Source organism: Myotis nattereri, assembly GCF_964212035.1.
Source record: "Myotis nattereri genome assembly, chromosome: 18".
In the NCBI taxonomy this organism is placed as follows: Eukaryota; Metazoa; Chordata; class Mammalia; order Chiroptera; family Vespertilionidae; genus Myotis; species Myotis nattereri.
Window position 1 is genome coordinate 3,550,390 of NC_138093.1, and position 14,763 is coordinate 3,565,152.

The 14,763-nt window shown below is 41.1% G+C and overlaps 2 protein-coding genes across 3 annotated transcripts in view; both read left to right on the top strand.

Annotated features, from left to right (window-relative positions):
- RNPC3 (RNA binding region (RNP1, RRM) containing 3) lies at positions 1-14,517 on the top strand. The gene is made up of 15 exons (XM_081112004.1): positions 1-277; positions 1,585-1,632; positions 2,024-2,142; positions 3,023-3,106; positions 3,555-3,666; positions 4,633-4,701; positions 5,710-5,852; positions 6,291-6,416; positions 6,932-7,080; positions 8,388-8,549; positions 8,646-8,740; positions 8,837-8,895; positions 10,666-10,798; positions 11,481-11,552; positions 14,316-14,517. Exons 1-14 carry the CDS (start codon positions 86-88, stop codon positions 11,535-11,537), a joined length of 1,548 nt encoding a protein of 515 aa, XP_080968130.1. The 5' UTR covers positions 1-85; the 3' UTR covers positions 11,538-11,552; positions 14,316-14,517.
- LOC308533852 (pancreatic alpha-amylase) overlaps positions 13,573-14,763 on the top strand; it is a 21,803-nt gene continuing 20,612 nt past the window's right edge. Inside the window, exon 1 of one of the 2 annotated variants that reach the window (XM_081112005.1) lies at positions 13,573-14,389. The gene's annotated coding sequence lies outside the window, so the exon portion shown is untranslated. The remainder of the gene's footprint in view (positions 14,390-14,763) is intronic. The other variant, XM_081112006.1, reaches the window with a different exon arrangement.

A 14,763-nucleotide genomic window follows, 5' to 3' on the forward strand; every position in this document is an offset into this window, starting at 1 on the left:
GAGGCGGAAAACTTACCGTTGATCCCAGCTTGCGTTTCACTGCGGTGGGCCACTCTTCGTGCCGGTCCTTCCTTTTCCGGGGTCCATGGCGGCCCCCGAGCAGCCGCTGCCCGCGGCCAGAGGATGCCCGAGCTCCGCTTCACTGTCCCCGCCGCGGGGCGACCGAACCCTCCTCGTGAGGCACCTGCCGGCCGAGCTGACCGCGGAGGAGAAAGAGGACTTGCTTAAGTATTTCGGGGCGCAGTCCGTGCGCGTCCTGTCCGATAAGGGGCGACTGGTAAGGCGCTCGCGTGGGGAGAGGCGCTCGCGGCGCGGGGCTCCCCTCTCTCCCATCCCCATCTCCCGCGGGTCCCGCGGCGCTTTGATGGGCGGAAGCCTGGATCGGTGACAGCGCCGCGGGACAGGGAGGTGGGGAAGGCGAGGCTGAAGGAGGGGTCGCGGCTTAGTTAGGTACCCATCCCGGGGTCCCCAAACGCCTCGGAAGATGGGTTGTTCCTCCCAGGCTCCGTGCTCTCGGAAACAGGGAAGAAGGACTTAAAAAAATGTTGGTTCATTTACAAGCCACTCATAAGACAGTCCATGAACAGAGGAGAAACTGCCATAGGAAATCGGAGAGAACTAGTTACAGAATTCCTATTTCGTTTCTTTTATACCTGACGACGTTTTAGCTGGACTTGTCTGCATTAGAAGAGGAAGGCGCTAAGTTTCCGCAAGGTGGCCTTTGGGACAAGTCACCCGTGGAGCTACAGGGCCCCTAGGATTCTGATACGCAGCCAGGGTTGAGGATTAGTGAAGAAAGACCAGTTTGGTCCAAGTGTCAGGTACCGTAAGTCCTCAACGTCATCGATAGGTTCTGCAACTTTAAGCAAAAGGACATACAAGGAACCTGGTTTTACCACAGGCTGATTGATGGAAACAAGAGGTAACAAGTTCCCGAGGCAGCTCATCAACTTAGAAGGAGCGGACTTTGAACAAAATGACATTCATTGTTCCAGGACCTGCTGTGGACCAGCAGATACGAATATTCTAAGTGGTTCAGTTTAAGTGCATTTAATCAAGTCATCTTGGATCAGATGAGACAAAATAACAATTTACTTAAGCAACTTTAAATGCTTTAGGCAAGAACTCTTTCTTAGCATAATAGTTTATTTTCTTTCGATTTAATGTAATTTATATTTAAACATAGAGTTCTTCCTTTGAACCCTTATTACAAAGATAAAGCCCACAGGAAACATGCAGTCAAGGAATTTTCTTCCTTATGAACATTTTTAAACTCTGCATTTGGGTGTATAAAGTTTAAAGATCTTTATATGTATTATAAAATAGCAGGTATTTTATATTTTTGGATAATTTAAGGATAGTCCCTTGGGTATAAAGTTTTTAAACTTTTGATCTGTTGAACTATTTGGCAGGTGTGTGTGTGTGTGAAATTAGCAGTAATCAGTTAAAGTGATATTGATTTTTCATTCTTTTCCAAGATTTTATTAATGTATCAAATCACTAATAACTGGTAAAATATCAGATTTCCTTATGAAAACCTGAAATTATATTCGAAATAATTTTTGTGCCTTAATTCTTTTTCAGAAACATACAGCGTTTGCTACTTTCTCTAATGAAAAAGCAGCTGTAAAGGTGGGACTTTTTCTTTACTATCAAAGTTAACAATTATCCAGTCTTGGTTCAAAAATAACACATAAACTATAGTTTTAAAAAGCGGTTTGCATTTCAAGATTTGGCTCCACAGGCTACCTTGGACTGTCAGTTGGCAGATCTCACCCAGAGGTTAGGTATTGGGATCTAAGAACAGTAGATTAACTATGTGCTGGATTTAATCAGATTTTAATTTTGCTAAGTGATAGGATGCCAGTCAGAAAGGCTGGGCAGCGTGAAATGAGAAATGGGTAAGAAATAGCCAAAGAAGTGGTAACAGCATTAACAAAGGACATGTGTGGATGCAGATGGTCTCTAACAAATCACTGTTGGTGCAGTTATCCGATTTCTTATTCTTCTCTTCCAACTGAAGGCACTGACAAGACTCCACCAGCTGAAACTTCTAGGTCACACTTTAGTTGTTGAATTTGCAAAAGAGCAAGATGAAGTTCATTCCCCATGTCCCTCTTCAGGCACCGACAAAAAGAAAAGGTGCGTAGACAGTTGGGTTTTCCTCACATTGATACGTTTCTCTAATTGAATGTAATACATTAAAACAACGTATTTTTGTTTCTAGTCATGCATTGGGAGTTGATTTAATATTAGGAATGTGAAGTGGGAAGAGAGTACCGTTAACAACATTCACCTTTAAGTGGAGGGAAGGTAATTAGCATAAAGTCTGTTGTATTACAGACCGTGGGTGTCATGCATAGGTATGGCTTTTGCAATCGAAGACTAGTATTTGCTTTCTAGTTATAGCTCTTTGTAAGTTATATAACCTTTACAGATAAGCTTTACACCAGTGGTTCTCAAAGACTAGTAGTCCCTGGACCAGCTGCATCCTCTAGGACAGCCCGTTTGAAATGAATAAAACTAAAAAAAAAAAAAGACCGTACCCTTTTATGTAATGATGTTTACTTTGAATTTATATTAGTTCACACAAACACTCCATCCATGCTTTTGTTCCGGCCTCCGGTCCAGTTTATGAACCCATTGTGGCCCTCGAGTCAAAAAATTTGCCCACCCCTGCTCTAGGACCTTGACTGGCATACAGGTTTTGGGGCCTTAACCCGGTCTGCTAAGTTAGAAATTGGGGGAGGAGAGCAATGCAGTTAGAGAAATTGGAGCATCACTGTTGTACGCCATGTAAATGTCAGGGGTTTTCAGTCTTCAGTGAGATTTACCACACCGTCTTCCTAGGGTTTCAGTGAAGATTAAATGAAATGTCGCATGTCATGGACAGTATCTGAACATTTTATTTATTATGGAACAGTTTTCATCATGCCATGTGTGAAAAGATAATTTTTTTTCTGTATGTACTTTTTCACTCTGTTTCTAAAGTTAAGATCAACTTTGATTCTGTGTGTCCTAGGTCTGAGGAGCCTGTGGAAGATGATAAGGAAAAGAAAGAACTTGGTTGTTTGACTATAGAAAATGGAATCGCACCAAACCACGGGTTAGCGCTTTTTCTTTGTATTTTGTTGTTCTTTAAATTTTGTTGTTCTCTGTGTGTGTGTGTGCGCGCGCGCGCGTGTGTGTGTGTGTGTGTGTGTGTGTGTGTGTGTATACAATAAATCAGATAATTTATTCAAAAGGGATATTTGGTCATGTCTATTTTTAGTCTACGATTAAACATTTTGAGCTGTATGAACTGGTCACTGAATTTGGTTCCATTAGAATGTTCAGAGCTACGAGATAAAGTCTGATAAGAAAAGTCTTATTTTTCTGTACTGCGGCCAGAAGGCAGCTTTCTTCCTAAATGGGCTTGTTTTGGTCTATTAGGCCCCAGCAACCCTAGACTCCTGAATTATTGGGTCGGTTCTTTTTGTTACCAGATTATCTAAAACGAGTTATTGACATGAAAGTCAGTGGAACACAGTGAGCATTTTAAATATTTTTTCTAGGCTGACGTTTCCTCTGGATTCCTGCCTCAAGTACATGTACCCCCCGCCGTCCAGCACCATCCTCGCCAACATAGTGAACGCCCTGGCAAGTGTGCCCAAGTTCTATGTCCAGGTGCGTAGAGTAAAACCAGCTTTCCCCACGGGAAATGCATGAGGAAGCTGACGTTCTATTTTCCATGCCAGTTCTCAGAGTTTTCCACACAGTACTAACTAGACTAATTCCGAAAGGCAGTGACATTATAGTAGCTTACAGAGGTCATCCTCAGTGCAGTCTGCTGGAACTGTGCCACAGAGTAGGCGGCTTAAAAACAGAAAATAATTTCTCACGTCTGGGAGTTCGAGATCAGGGTGCCAGCGAGGTGGGGTTCTGGTGGCCCTCTTCAGGTGGCAGATGGCCTGGCATACGACCTAATTACTTCCCAAAGCCCCATCCCTTCCCCCCACCTCCTAATACCTGCACATTGGGGGTCAGGATTCAGCATGTGAATTGGGGGGTGGGGTGCGTCACAGACATTCCATCCATTTCAAACGGTAATGAAATATTACTGCCTCCAGGTACAGGCTTTTATAAACTATGGCATAAGCAGGCCATTATGTTTGGTATTAATACTAATAAACACAAAGTAATTTGGGAAATGCAGTTTCTGGTAATTCTTGGCTACGTTAGCATACACCTTTAAGTAGAGATTCTTTCTTAAAGAAAAGGACATAGTTGATCCCTTGGCAAAGGTTTGAAAGTATTGATAGTAATAGGATACGTTTTGAAGTACAGAATGTAGATAATGTTGATTTTGTTATTTTACTTGTTTCCTAATTTTGCAATAATCAAGGGAGAAATAGCATGTCAGAAGGTTTTGTATTGTAATAATGAGAATAACGTTTGCAGAACTGACAAAAATTTAGGAAGGCTAACCTGAGATACGCCAGGGCTTGTTCCAGCCTGTCCTGGGGTCATGAAGGTGAGAGGTCTGCTGGCCTCTGCACCACATTCATTAGTGTCATCGCAGAGTTTTTAAGTACATAAAACGTGAGCTGATCACCATTTTACTAAGCGGTTCTAAATGCTTTACCATTTAAGGTGCTTCATCTTATGAATAAAATGAATTTGCCCACACCTTTTGGACCAATCACTGCACGACCTCCCATGGTAAGAAAGCTCTTAGAATTTTCAAGATTCAAAAATGCTCGTGCAGGGGCGGGATTATTGAGACTAACTGCTACCGATGCCCTTGGCCTCTCCTGTGCCCTGAAACTGAGGAGCAGGTACAGAGTCACTGTGATGGAGATAAGGGTCATGTGGAGAACGCAAAGCTGTTAGCCCTTCGGTCCAGAGCAGCCTGCCCCCCCTGTAGGATAATTACCTGGAGCCGACTTCCTTATCTCACCCCCTGCTTCGGTTTTGTGGCATATAGAGCTTTCTTTGCAGAAGGAAGGTTGCTAATACTTTCATTAGAGTTTGCTATGCATATTTATCAGGAATTCAGGTAAAAGGCTTTGTGTGCTGTAGAATAATTCTGGCTGTTATTTTGCCACAGTCCTTTTTCAGATAACCTCAATGAGAAATTATTCAGTGCTGACATTTAAGTAGAAAATTTTCCCGCCACCGCAGTGCCTGACTCAGGGCAAGGATGTTAAGTTTATGCCAACTGCAGTTAACAAATAAACTCAAGTCTTAGTCACTTGACGCAATATAAGCTACTTCTTGCTCATGTCAAGTTCATTCCAAAAATAGTGCAGCATGATGCTCTGCCCTACTGAGTCATTCAACAGACCTCGGCCCCCACTGTGCGTGTTCCCAGGTTGGTGAGGGCTTTGCCGTGCAGCCTGCCAAGCAAGAAGGAAGAGAATTTCACGTGTGGAGGGTTTTCATGCCAACCCTTCATTGGCCAAAACATTTTCCTGGTGAACTCTATAACTGCCAGGGGAGTTTGGGAATACTTGGTTACTTTAGCATACACCTTTAGGTAGAGATTCTTAAAGGTGTATGCCAGGTGCCCAGGAAGAAGCACGTGTTTGCTCAGCTAGCCGTCTGCCACACAGGTGTCCCTCCGTGTGTGTGGAGTGTGTCAGAATAGCATGAGCTACAGAGATGAGAGTCATGCATCGAATGGAGTGGTTTATGTGTTCTGGAAACATCACTGGTTTTGTTGTTTAGTATGAAGATTATGTGCCGTTACACGCCCCTCTCCCACCTGTGTCTCCTCGGCGCCCGGAGGAACCGCCGTTGCCGGATGAGGACGAGGACTTATCTAGTAAAGAGTCCGAATATGAAAGCAGCGATGAGGAAGACCGACAGAGGTCCGTGACGTCATATCATGCTTGTTTAGATTCGAAGAGACACATTCCATGAGAGGAGATTCTCTTGCTCTTCTGAATTTCACTGTAATTCTTGGTAACTTGGGGACATTAGAATTTGTTTATCCCCAGCACCAACCCCTCGAGCATATAGTAGTTATACACTATTTTTTTAGTTTCACCCAAAGACATGTTCATTGATTTTTTAAAATTTTTTTTTTAGAGAGAAGAAGGGGCGGGGGGGATGGATGGAGGGAGGGAGGGAGGGAGGAGGGGGGGGAGAGAGAGAGAGAGAGAGAGAGAGAGAGAGAGAGAGAGACATTGATGTGAGAGAGAAACATCGATCAGTTAGTTGCTTCCTGTACTCACCCCAACCAGGAATCGAACTGGCAACCTTTTGGTGTATGGAAATAATTTTTGCCTTTCCCTTCTCCAAGGCAGAATGGCCAAACTAATGGAATTGGCAAATCTTCAGCCCAAAAGACCAAAAGCAACAAGACAGCGCCATGTGAGAAAAAGGCGGAAAATAAAGGACATGCTGACCACGCCTGCTCCCGTCTCTCACAGGTAGTTCTGGTGGATTATGGAAAAAGGGCTCTGTAGGTGCTAGTCTGCTTGCGGAACTCACATTTTTAAAAAATTGTTGTGGCAGAGATGTCTGTTTGCCATGGAGTTCTATGTATTTCAATATCTTAGATTCAGTTACTCTTAATTGCAATTTTAATTTCATGGAACTTTTCTACTATGTCAACTTCCCTTGAGCTCATAACTTCATAAATTGAGAAAGGCATTTGTTAAAATGATCTTTTTTTCCCTTTTTTTATTAATAGTCCTCACATACTGTCCCTGTCACTTGCTGTGGGACTCTGCAATCTGTCTAAACTAGGACTTTAATAGGACTTACAGGAGAACATGTGCCAGGCTTTACCAAAGTAGTTAATGGAAGTTTTACTTTGTGAAATGCCTGGAGTGGTGCATGCTTTATCAGTGTTAGCTTTTTAAAAGTACAGTAAACACAAAATAGTGTTTTCCCGGGAACATTCTTTATGGTTGCAAAGTAACGCTGTGATTATGAACTGCAGTGTACACCCGGTGCTGTCCCCATCGGATGTATTCGATCAACCACAGCCGGTCGGGAATAAAAAGATTGAGTTCCATATATCCACCGACATGCCGGCTGCATTTAAGAAAGAATTAGAAAAGGAAGATGATTTTGAAGAACAAAATCCTGGTAAGCACGTTCTAGTTCTATTTTTTTTTTTTCTATTCCGTATAAAGGAATGCTCTTTATTTTTTTATTGCATTTACTGGGGAGCCATTGGTTAATACAATTATATAGGTTTCAGGGGCACAGTTCTATAATATATCATCTGTTTATGGTTCACCATCCCAGGTCAGGTCTCTTTCCACACATGTGTCCCTCCTTTACTCTCTCCTACCTCCCCCCATCTCTGTTTCCCTCTGGTAATCACCATACTGTTGTCAGTCTATGAGTTAATTTCTTTTTGTATTTTTTAAAATTCTTTCACCTTTTTAAAGGAATTTAAAGTAAATGTTCTTTATTTTATTTGTTTTCTTTATTGATTAAGGTATTACATATGTGCCCTTATCCCCCCCCATTACCCCCTCACCCCCCCCCACCACACACACACACACTCATGCCCTCACCCCCCTGGTGTCTCTGTTCATTGGTTAGGCTTATATGCATACATACAAGTCCTTTGGTTGATCTCTCTCCCTAACCCCCACCCTCCCCTACCTTCTCTCTGAGGTTTGACGGTCTGATCAATGCTTCTCTGTCTCTGGATCTGTTTTTGTTCATCAGTTTATGTTGTTCATTATATTCCACAAATGAGTGAGATCTTATGATAATTTATCTTTCTCTGACTGGCTTATTCACTTAGCATAGTTTTTAAATGCGATGTAAACATGTTTCTCAGTCAGCGTTTATGTGAGAATTATATTCTATACGCAACGTTTCTCTCTTAGTATTTGTGAACTCTATGTAAACTGCCATCAGGGCTTCCTCAGTACCATGGGATACTGTCCAGTGTCACCTTTTTTACATCATCAGCACTGGTGCTGCCAACGGGAATGTCACATTGCCTGTTGCAAGTAATGGACTGCAGGGTGCACCGGAGTCTGGCTCGTACTGATGTCTGCACTGGAAATGTGCTAGAAGGGTTCTTATGCTGATTTATTTTTTCGTGGTTCATGAAGTGTGATGTGCGGTGGTTCTGTTGGTACAATCGCAGTGCTGGTTAGGAAACAGCAGTGTGACCATCTTGTGCGTAGATGCCTGCAGGCTCCAGTTCTCTTAGTACAAGTTTTTGTACCTTATGAAGACGCTGCGTACTCCGGCAAGCCCTGAAATACTTACTGTTTGAACCCTGACAAACAGACTTTGCCTGCCTGTTCTAAAGTCCGAGAAAAACACCAGAGGGCTTAGTGCCAAAGACGTCCTGACAATTCAAAGTGGAAAACAGAACGTCTTGAAAGAAGGGATTCTTAATGGCTCCTGTTGACCTTAACCCTTAGATTTACCTGCTACCCAAGGTGATGCGTCCACTGTAGGATTTGGAAAGATCTTCCCCAAACCTAACCCGAGCGTCGCCGAGGAGAGTAAGGAAGACTCTGACGAGACGCCGTCAGAGTGCATCTCCAGGCGGGAGCTGGAGAAGGGCCGGGTCTCTAAAGAAGGTAATGCCAGGACATGGACCAGCCTTGCTCCCTCTGAGGCTTTAAAATGGATGTAAAATATCTTAACTTTACTTCCTTGTTTTGTTTTTAAATAAGAAATGGAAACGCTTTCGGTTTTCAGAAGTTATGAACCCGGTGAACCAAACTGTAGGATTTATGTAAAGAATTTAGCTAAACATGTTCAAGAAAAGGTAAGTCAAATTTTGTAAATAAAGTTTATTATTTTACTATTTATTTTTTTGGCTGGACTTCCTTACTTGTTTTTTTTTTCCTTATTGAAATTCTAGGACCTTAAATTTATTTTTGGAAGATATGTTGACTTTTCATCAGAAACACAACGGATAATGTGAGTGGCCGTCATATCCTCAGAGTTTTCTTTTCACCTGTAGGGAGTAACCCTGGTTCATCCCAGCGCTTGTCCTTTCGTGAGAAGCAGAGTCGGCAGGCTTCTTTGCAGATGGGCAGGTCGTAAACATCCAGTGGTTTCACCTCAGTGCAGGCCACGTGGTCCCGGTTGCAGCAGCTCAGGGCCGCGTTCGGAGCATGAAAGCGGCCACAAACAATACATGAAACTGTTGGTGGTAAAATGTACTAGAGAAGCAGCCTCAAACGCGGGCCCCAAAGCAGAGGTTCCTCGGCACAGGAATCACCTGGAGAGACTGGGTCCCTCCCAGAGTCTGGGTTTCCAGACGGAGGTGGGGCCTATGGGTTTGCATCCCTAAGAGCTCGGGGATGGTGCCCAGCTGCTGGTGCCCAGTCCCCCTGGAAACCACTGTCGGTGCCTCGCCCGGTGGCCCACAGCGCCAGGCAGTGTCTCACTCTCCCTGTGGCAGTCACTTCTCTGAATCGGACTGAGTCAGGCAAGGCTCCTGTGAGAGCGTCTCGGGGGGATATGCTTCATAAATGACATAAAAGCTAATGCTTGCAGTTAGAATTTTATTCTTTGAAATTCCATAATAGTTGGCTCCTAAGTACGTAAGGCTGTTGTGTTGGCCATGTAAACTAGAAGCAGAAGAGGTGAGGAGAGAGACTTCTCAACTGGTTAATTTTTATTTAAACTTCTTGAGCAACCAGCACTTTTCAAGTCTGGTCTGGCCTTGTGTGCCTTTGTAGATAGGTTGTAGATAGGTATGCACAGGTCTGAACATTCTCCATTATATGCATTCTCCCTGATGCCTTTTCTTATTAGAGTATCAGAAGGTTTTCTTGCCGGTCCTTTTTCTTGTTGCTGCCTTTAAATCATGATGGTAAGAAACATAAGTAAATACTTTATGTACATCGATATGTACAAATGTGTGTATACATTCTTTCCTTCTATTTCCAGGACTGCCTGCAATTAGAGTTTCATGGGGAAAATAATTCTATATGGAGAAAGTTGTACCCGACAAAATGACAGATTAATAATTGTTCCTCATGGGACTTAGTCATGTGAATTTTAAAATCTCACTGCATTTTTTATGCTTTATATGATTTTCCTAGTCCTATAGACTCTCTAAGTGGCAAGCAGTACTTTAGTTACAAGTTATAATCTGCTTTTTCTAAGGAGTCTCCGATATAGCTTTGTGTCCAAAATGTTAAAAAAAATACACTATTGAAGAGTGGAACGCTACACTAGGAATAACGCATCTGCTTCATATTCCAAGCTCTGGCTTGAGCTCAGTATAACAACAGTGAAGAAGCCAGTCTCTGTGGACATCCGTGGTTTTGACTCGGTGATTAGTAACATCTCTTCCTGCTCTGAAATCCTGTTCTTTTTCTGGGGTCATGATCAGCCCTTCTGTTCTTGGCCATATAGTTGTTTTTTGTCTCTTGAGTAATAATATTGAATCGGTTGCATGGAATTTTTAAAGAATAGAGATACGACGTAACAACTTAAGAAATGTGCTTCATAATTGCTAGTAAGATAATTTTAAAATCACATAAATACATTTAAGATAGCTAAAAAATATATGTAAGCACATCCTCAAACTTCTGTTGTCTACTCATAGAAGTGACTACAAAATACAGTGTTAGGAAGCCTGAGGAATCGATGTGCTAACGAGGTTGTATAGCTGTTTTCGCACTGAAATAGGAACATTTCCATTCATTTGGTCACCATGGTTCTTCCGACCTCCAGGTTTGACATCCGCCTGATGAAGGAGGGCCGCATGAAAGGACAGGCCTTCATTGGGCTCCCGAACGAGAAAGCAGCAGCAAAGGCCTTGAAGGAAGCTAACGGATATGTACTTTTTGGAAAACCTATGGTGGTTGTATCCTTTTAACCTGTCTGTTCCAAACACTAGTTTTCAGAAGAGTATAGTTGAAACTGATTTTTATCAACCTTTAGAAGACTTAACAACTGACATTCTAACTGGAGGTACTCAGTCACAGACGTACTTAGCTGAGAGAGAGGAGTGTTTAGATGATTATTGGAGATGAAGGAACCTCAGCAGCAGCATGAGGTTATTAAAATGTAGCCACGTCTAAACCTATCTCTTACACAGCCCAACAGGGTGTGCATGCTGAGCCTCAGCCTGCAGTTCCCCGAAATTCCTTTAGGGTCATGAACGAGATACAGTTCATTGTAGTTTTATCTTATATTTTATCGTACTGTAATTCATATTTGCATTTAAGAATTTTAATAAACAGAATATACCATTGATTAATCACCCTGCTTTTAGTAGTGAATATAGTTTGCAAGTTATTAATCAGCGGGATAGATGAAGGTCTAGGTGTGGAAGATACTGACTGGAGACAAAAGGTACATTTTTTACTTCTCCCCCAAATCGTGGACAGCAGGTAGATAAACATTTAACAGATGTCTGAGAGTATAAAAATAAATGTAAAAGATAAATTCAGAAACTCTGCTTCTACCCTGAATTAGAAAGTTCTTAATAATTAGAAAAGATTGCTTCCATGTTTGTAAAGGAAACCTTAATTTTTAAATATTAGCAATTCGCTCGATCTGCTAGACCAAAACAAGATTCTAAAGAAGGAAAAAGAAAGTGATACAAATTGGTAAAGGTAAGTGTGGCTATGAACAGGTGGAAGGAGAAGACTTTCTGAGATTCTGCCACAAACGCTTCTGGAGGAGGGTCCTGTGGTTTCTCCGCCTGTCACCCCTGCCTACCACTCGGAGCTGGTAGAGCAGTAACTCCAGTGAAAGCCCTTAGCTCCACGCATCCATCTGTCCATCCCTGTCTCTGTCTAACTGTGCTGTTAATTCTCATTCAACTTCAAAGTGATAACTGCAGAATAAAGCCTATTTGTATATGAAAGTCATACTGGGAAAATAGGTTTTATAAGGGGAGGGTGTCAGATTGCCAGAGTTTCTGTTCAGGAGGTCTGGGGTGGGGACCTTGGAAACCAGGAAGCCAGCTCTCCTCCCCCTCCTGCCCCCCAGTTTTTCTGTGACGGGGTGTGTGGGCCAAGCCAGGACAAACCAGTCATCCTTGGTGGGCCTGTGCATTTGCATTATAATTACTAACTGAACACTTCAGAGAATATATACATGTCTTTTGTGGAATGAAATCTTTGTTTTTCAAATATGTAACTCTAATGCACACTCAAGTAATTTTATTATTAAAAATGGTAGAATTACATTTCCAACTTTAAAGTTGTGTTACATTGATGAAAGAAAAATGAATGGAAATAGATCCTTTTTTATTTTATTTAAAATATTTCTGCCTTTGTACACTGGAAGAAGATGAAGTAAATGAGTCAAAATTACTGTTGTTAAGCTGAAAGAATTATTTACCTTAGAGAAAATTTTGCTTCATGTTTATTCCTTTTATGGGATATCTTAAATATTTGAATTTTGTCTTAAAACATCTATAGTGATGTAGTCAGAAGTCCTACAAATGCCTTAGTGGAACAGTTAACAAGAAACAATATATAGTGTGTGTTTTTAAAAAATCATTTATATGTAAACTTCATGTGGAAATGAGAAGAAATTAAACTGCATCCCGCTGTTCTTCTTTAGAAGCATTCCTGCGTAAATACCGCTGTAATACTGTCATGCAAAGCGTATCCTTTCTCGTATCCTTTTGGGGGCAGTACTTTTTTTTTGTTTTTCTTAGGAATGTTTTGTCCCTCCCACCCATTGGTCCAGAATAAGCAATACTTTTTGCAACTTAAAAGAAGTATTTCTAAATATCAGTGTTGATTGAACAAATCTTCTATGGGTTTGTTTAGATGTGCTGCTAAATTTTCTAGACTTTCCTTTAGGTTACGTAATTTTTTCAGGGAAAGTTAGTGAATCAGGTCAATTTATTTACTTGTAGAATGTATGCATTTACTTTAATAGAGAATTTAGCCCTTTTTCTTCATTTATGTAATTTCTAGACCAAATTCAGTAACGTGTTCTGTTTTATGACATACTAGAGGCCTGGTGCACGGATTCGTGCACCAGTGTGGGGGGGTGTCCCTCGGCCTGGCCTGCGGGGATCAGGCCAAAACTGGCTCTCCAACATCCCCCGAGGGGTCCCAGATTGCAAGAGGGCGGTTCTTGGATGACTCACCCCAGAACCGGGCTCCCTCCTCTCTGGTTCCGGGTCCGTCACCGGAGAACCACTGCTGCCAAGTGACTGCAGCTTAGCAGCTCCTGCACTGAGCATCTGCCCCTGGTGGTCAGTGCATGTCATAGTTACTGGCCAGTCGGCCGGTCGCTTCGGCCTTTATATATATAGATTTAGTCAGGTATTCTGTATAATGTGTTGTAAAATTTGGGGAACGGTTTTATCTTTTAATATTTTAAGAATTCAAATATTAAAAAATATTAGCTAGTCAAAAAATAGCATAACTAGATTCCTATGTAAATTCCCAATAAGGGTAGCAGACCTCACCTTTGAAGTGTTATTGAAATTTCCTTTGAGACAGACAGCAAGTAGGAATATCTTTTTCCTCTTGAAGCAAGAAGAAAAGTGTATTAGCTGGAAGACAGAATGTTGACTCAGGGTAGCACATTAAATGGAAAGAAACAGTCTGGTGGATATGTCAGAACAGTGGTTTCCAGACTAGTTCATGACCAGGATTACTCAGAACTGGGTCTCAGACTTGATTGCACATTGAAATAACCTGGGAGACTTTTAATGTATTGATTTTAAAAAAAGACACACTGAAAAAATCTACTGATGCCTTGGTTCCTCCCCCAGAGTTTTGACTTATCGATCAGGTGTGCACCATAGATTCTGGGATTTTTCAGACCACCCAAAATTCTGACTCTAACATGCAACCAAGGTTGAGAACCACCTAGGAAGGATTTTTAGACTGAGATTTCTGAACTGGGTCCCAGAACTAATAAGTCATATCTCGGAATCAACGAAGAATCTCATTGAAAAGATCCCTTCCCTTAGTATAGTTATAAGGACTGCAGTTTGGGTCCGACTTTGTGAGATTAAAATGGTTAGGTACCTAATGTCACCTACCCATCTACCTTTCTAGGTAGGAAAATAAAGGTTGGTTGGTGCCTCTACATTTCCTTCTTGCAAATCCTGCTACTCTTAGTCCTGTGAAAACAGTTCAAAAATCTGTTGATAATCACTATCATCCTAAGAGTGCAAAGAATTATAGATATTGAAATTACTTTTTTTTCCGTATAGGGAGTTAAATGCTATATTTTTTAATGTTATAAATCACTTTCTTTATAAGTTGTTTTTAGACAAATAAAATGTACTGACATGATTCACTAATTTTCTAAATATAAATATTTTAGCTTTTATTTATTTTTAAACTAATGAACTGTTTTATACTCATTACTGCTTTCAATTAATTTTTATGGTATTTTAGGTTCCTTTTGAATTCCATGTCTTTCCCGTGTTTTGCACCTCTGAGAAGAAATTGACCACCTGGGCTATGGAACTGTGCGTAACAGCTTTTAAAGTGTATTTAAAAATTAAGTGTATATGCACTTAAATTAGTTTATTGGACATATATTATGTATATTTTAATCAGCTTTCTATATAATAAATTATTTTTTCACTAAAATAGTATTCTTAATTTTAATGTTTTACATGGCTAGGAAAGTATGATTTTATTAAGGTGGTTTTACAATATTAAATTAAATTGTATTTTAATATTATAAATAATGCCCCTTTTTAATTCCTACCTGCATACCAGTGCTCTTACTTGCAAAATTTTCTTTAATAGTGATCTTCTTTCTTGTAATTCTTTTAGGAGTTTTGTTTGTCTGGCTATGAGTTTTTTATTTGTTTGTTTATTTGTGTGTGTGTGTGTG

What these genes read in the sequence shown, in the direction of transcription:
- RNPC3 (XM_081112004.1), top strand. Translation starts at nt 86, where the DNA reads ATGGCGGCCCCCGAGCAGCCGCTGCCCGCGGCCAGAGGATGCCCGAGC. An exon ending in TGTCCGATAAGGGGCGACTG is followed by an intron (nt 278 to 1,584) that starts GTAAGGCGCTCG and finishes ATTCTTTTTCAG; the next exon opens with AAACATACAGCGTTTGCTAC. An exon ending in TCAGAAACACAACGGATAAT is followed by an intron (nt 8,896 to 10,665) that starts GTGAGTGGCCGT and finishes TCCGACCTCCAG; the next exon opens with GTTTGACATCCGCCTGATGA.